The sequence below is a fragment of the Octopus bimaculoides genome, chromosome 26 (genome assembly GCF_001194135.2).
Source record: "Octopus bimaculoides isolate UCB-OBI-ISO-001 chromosome 26, ASM119413v2, whole genome shotgun sequence".
NCBI classification, from domain to species: domain Eukaryota; kingdom Metazoa; phylum Mollusca; class Cephalopoda; order Octopoda; family Octopodidae; genus Octopus; species Octopus bimaculoides.
The window spans coordinates 24,540,243-24,545,528 of record NC_069006.1 but is presented as its reverse complement, the minus strand read 5'-3'; the positions used below and the strand labels follow the sequence as shown (position 1 = coordinate 24,545,528).

At 39.8% G+C, this 5,286-nt stretch overlaps 1 protein-coding gene across 1 annotated transcript in view; it reads right to left on the bottom strand.

The window, feature by feature from the left end:
• Positions 1-6: 6 nt before the first annotated feature.
• The window catches only part of LOC106875842 (nuclear receptor corepressor 1), a 114,665-nt gene continuing 109,385 nt past the window's right edge, over positions 7-5,286 (bottom strand). The window contains exons 28-29 of the mRNA XM_052976932.1: positions 4,909-5,040; positions 7-425 (exon numbers count right to left, since the gene is read on the bottom strand). Of these exons, the coding sequence (XP_052832892.1) occupies positions 418-425; positions 4,909-5,040 (140 nt within the window). The 3' untranslated portion in view covers positions 7-417. The remainder of the gene's footprint in view (positions 426-4,908; positions 5,041-5,286) is intronic.

Genomic DNA, 5,286 nt, shown 5'->3' with positions numbered 1-5,286 from the left:
GTCAACAACAAAGGGCAAGCTGACTGCTCTATTGCCCCCCCCCCCACTACAGTTAACTGCAAGGAGTTCAGAGTGGGATGGTGGTGGTGGTGGTGGTGGTGGTGATGAGTAGAGTACAAAGGCCAGACCACTACTGTCAGCTTGGTAGCCTGTACTGAGGTTAGCAAATCGCAAATCAACGTTCTGAGATGCTATCCAATAAAAGAAGGTGGAGTCTGTGGCACAGTAACAACTGTCGGTGAACTGTGAAAGTCTTCAGTGACCCCTCTCTTTCTGCTGGTTGTTCATGGGGGAAATGGTTAGTTTTTGGCTTGTTACAGGCTATGCGGGCGGGGTTGAGGAGCCTGTTAAGACTAAGAGGGACCCCAATCATCAATAGCCGGTTTGACAGTGAAGGCAGCGCACTAACTTAGTTATTTAATCATCTGCAAAGAGGGAACATAAGACGCGCTCAATAGCAAGGATACAAGACAAATAAATGTACATAAAGACATCATACATGTATACACACAAATGTGTCTGTGTGCGTTTCAAAGAGATTTGTTGTGTAAGGCTGGGACAATGCGAGAAGACACAAAATAAACCACAAGAGGGAAATGAAACAAAAAGGTATAGTTTTACCTCATATTCTGATATTTTGGGGCAATAAGCCCTTCTTCAGGACATTTAGAAAAGTGATTTCTATCCTTTGCCTTTCCAGATGTCCTGAAGAAGGGATCATAACACTGAAATATAGAAGGACAAGGTATGACTACAACTTTGTATAGTTTTGTTTTCCTTTTGGAGTTTACTCTGTATCTTCTCAAACTGTTCCTGCCTCACACAATGAATCGCTTTAAAGTAATACCACGCAATACTTCACCAAAACTACTCCGTATATATATATATATATATATATATATATATATATATATATATATATATATATATATATATACACACGCGCACATACACAAACTCTAAATACATTATGAAAGGGAAACCTGATATATATATATATATATAATCAAATGAGCTAAAGCAGGAGGGAATCGTGGGATAGCTAACAAACATATATCATGCAAAAGACATCTAATCAATATCAGGGTGTATTATTTAGTAATACAGAAAGCAATTATTAAACACGATTAAAGAAAAAAAAAATATAAAAAAAACATAACAAATGCAAATTAGAACATTAATTAACATAAAAATATGATGAACAACAATCTTTAAAATAACTCATTCAATTATATAGATGTGTGTTTGCATGTACACATATATGTTCCATGTGTGTGTGTGTTTATATATATGAGGGGATGCTGGAAAAGTTCCTGGCTTTGGGTAAAAGAAAAATACAGGATGAGGATGAGTTAATTATGATCTTATTCAACATATTCCTCTCTCAGATTTACACACTTATTGCAGGGGTCCTTCAGCTTTTCTAAGTCCCTGTAAAAGAGCTCGGAAGGTTGGGCTTCTAACCAAGCCTTTCGTAATACCCTTTAAAGCAAGGGACTTTTCAGCGTCCCCTTGTATACATACATGTCATTTCCTTATCTGTTCAAGGACACACAAGCACTGTCACACACACATATACACATGACAAGAACTTCACCAAATAAATTCAATTACAAGGCTTCAGTCAGCGTTATATACATGTATGTATGTGTGTATATGTACATGCATATATACAAATATGTGAGTATATAACAGTTATATATCATCTATGTTCAAAAACACCCACATGTACACAAAACATGATTTCTGCAGGGTTTATAACATAGACAGGAACAGGTAGAGGGAGCAGTCAAGTCTATTTCTAACCCTTTCAAATGGTCCTTGCACCTGATTAAAAAAAGAAAGAAAGAAAACCGAAAGCAAAACAAGAAGCCATTTATTGAAATTGTGTGAGGATATTGGAGAGAAGGATGCTATGTATTTGAAATCACTATAGGATGGAACGACTCCCTGTCCTCAAAACAAACAGCCATTTTGATGCAACGGGTGGAATAGGTAACAGCAAAATTGGGAGAAGCAGAATTTTAATGGGAAGAATAATTAATGTTTAACAGTAATTTCGATTTCTGTTTTAAAATGTTAGATAGGCGTAGGAGTGGCTGTGTGGTAAGAAGCTTGCTTACCAACCACATGGTTCTGGGTTCAGTCCCACTGCATGGCACCTTGGGCAAGTGTCTCCTAATACAGCCTTGGGCGAACCAAAGATTTGTGAGTGGATTTGGTAGACGGAAACTGAAAGAAGCTCGTCGTATATATATGCGTGTGTGTCTGTGCTTGCCCCCACCAACACTGCTTGACAACCGATGCTGGTGTGTTTATGTCCCCGTAACTTAGCGGTTCGGCAAAAGAGACCGATACAATAAGTACTAGGCTTCCAAAGAATAAGTCCTGGGGTCAATTTGCTCGACTAAAGGCAGTGCTCCAGCATGGCCACAGTGAAATGACTGAAACAAGTAAAAGAGTAAAGAGAGTTAAATGAAAAGGGAATTTGCAATACTCCTGCATAGACACGTTATGCAATGGTGGCAGTTTTTGTTTTGAGTGTGATGGTGATGATGATGATGATGATGATGAAAATGTTCTGTAAGTTTTAATGAGATATATTTGGTCACTGCAATGGACTTAAGTGTGCATGTGTTGAATTTCAGTTAAACCAGGCAGAAGTACATTCTCCTTTAACCGTTTAGCTTCCAGATTTCTCCGTCAAATGTGATGTTCATTTATTCACATTGTCTTGAACTAATCAAGGATTATCTTGAAGCTTTGAACATAAAGCAAGTGGAATGTTTTGACTGGATATGACTGGTTTAGATGCTAAAGGGTCAAAGGGGTTGACTACAGCCAGTAGCTTAGCTTATGTCAGCCCATCAAACGCAATGACAAGTGTCGATCCAAGACAGTCATCCTCCCCCTGCCTGCCTTCATTACATTGTTTCATATAGGAGCGGACATGGTTGACAAGACTGAGATCAGATAGGCAGAAGGCACCGAAATTGGCCCCCAAACAACAGCTGCAGGGGGGTTCATGGTGACGTCTACTCCTCTCTTCATGCAGTCTCCTGTGTTCTAGCATTTCAATGGCTCCAACTGAGTGGGAGAGACACCATATAATACGAGAGACCGTTTGAGGCCTATTTTCAGTCTCATTCTTGCTGAAGAGGACCATCTTTGGGAGTCAGTTAGCTGGCATCCAAATCACATGGCCAAGCAAGCAGAGAAGATGACAAAGGAGGCAGGCCGATTGTAATAGAAGGATTAAAGTGATCTAAACCAAAACTTCCCATCAGAATTTCACGTTAATTCATGTTCCAAATACCAGCTTAATAACGACAAAGTTATTTCAATAAATTCTTCATTATTTTCAAAATTAATTGAAACAAACGAATTTCATCAGAACTATGGTAGCAAAAGGGTTAAAGTGATCTACATTAAAACCATCCATCGGAATTTTTATGCTATGATCCAAACACCGGCTTAATAACATATTTATTTTACTAAATCATTCATCATTTTGAAAACTAATTGAAACGAAAACAGTATTTCAACAAAAAGGAGGAATGGCCTGCAAGAGTTCTGTGCCAGTGCCACGTTGAAGCGCTTGTGCGGCCCCACGTTAAAAGCACCCAGCATCCACAGGTCATCCGAACACAACGTATATTAACCAACTCACCAGGGACTCTGGATGCCTCCCCGAAGACATTCCTCAACTGATGCGAGACCAGGATGGAGGGCATGTATGGGCTGAACATGTCCAAACAAGCTTGGCCAGGTGAGAAAGGTAACACACAAATAATGTCCTTTACTGATGTGATCTCATTCCTATTGAATTGATAGAATTTGAAATTGATCTTAACAAAGGAGGGGGTCCAGTTATTGTAGCAGAGATATACAGTCAATCAAATCAACTGTGGTATATTTAATGATACTTAAATTAACGAACTTGCAGGATGAAAGGTAAAGGTGATTTTAGTAGGGAGTGGGGGTTGTTTACAAAATCAACAAAGTGAAAATGGTCAATATACATCTGTTTGATAATCAATTGATAGGAAAGAAATTCCAATAAGTTCAATGATATATTTGTGATTGAGGCAATGATGGAAACTGAATACGGTTAATGAATGATGACCTTCAAATGGGGTTCATAATGAACAACAACCAAAGGACTATGATGAGTTTGCCAACAGGGGCCAGCAATAACCTTCTAAAGACCAATGATGAACTTACCGACAGAGGCCAACAATAAACTTCCAACAGGGGGAGGTGGGGGTGAGGTGGACTAATGAATGCCCAGTGGCGGCCAACAATATCTTCCAATGGAGAAGAACCAACGGCAAACTTCCATGAGGGGTCAACAATGAACTTCCAGGGGGAGGGTGGGGACAATGACAAACTTCTAAAGGAGAGCTGACAACAAACTTCCAAGGAGGGGGAAGGGGTTGCAATGTTGAACTTCCGAACGGGGCCAACAACGAATTTCCAGGGGGGGGGGGCAATGATGAAATTCCAATGAGAGCCAACAATGAAAATTCCAACAGGGATAACAGTAAACATCTAACAGGAGAGGGGGTTTAGATCAACGATAAAATTCCAACAGGGCTGAACCATAATCTCCCAACGCAGGTCACTGATGAATGTCCAACAGGAGCCAACAATGAAAGTCCCATAGGGTTTCGACACTGAACTTCCAATGCAAGACAAAAGAAATATATGGAAGAGCAACAGAGACAAATACAAACAGCAATATGTTGAGTAATTAAGTCTAGAAAGAATTATAATAAGGCGGTTTAAAGAGATCGTTAGCATACTGCTGGCTAGATTATAATTTAGAAGCATGCTACATATAACTAATTCACTAGAGGCCAATATAAGCCACTGTGGAACAACAGGAAGACAGGCTTAGCATCTTACCAATTTTAGGCCTAGAGAGAAGACTTGAAATATGTTGATGATGGGCAACTACTGGCGTTGGCCGTGCCCGAGGAGAACGTGATGGGGAGATTTTGGATGACATAGCCTCATTGCTTTCAGATACTGAAGGCCCTGGAATGAGAAATATTAAGGCTTCATAACAAGAAATCTTTTGTGTTTTGGTTTTGTGTGTGTGTGTGTGTGTGTGTGTGTGAGAGAGAGAGAGAGAGAAAGAGAGTGAGTGTGAGTGCAAGAGAGTGTGTTTGAATGAAAGAGAGATAGTGTTTGAGTGAGAGAAAAAGAGTGTTTGAGTGAAGGTTAGAGAGAGTGCTTGAGAGAGAGAGAGAGAGAGAGAGAGAGAGAGAGAGAGAGAGAGAG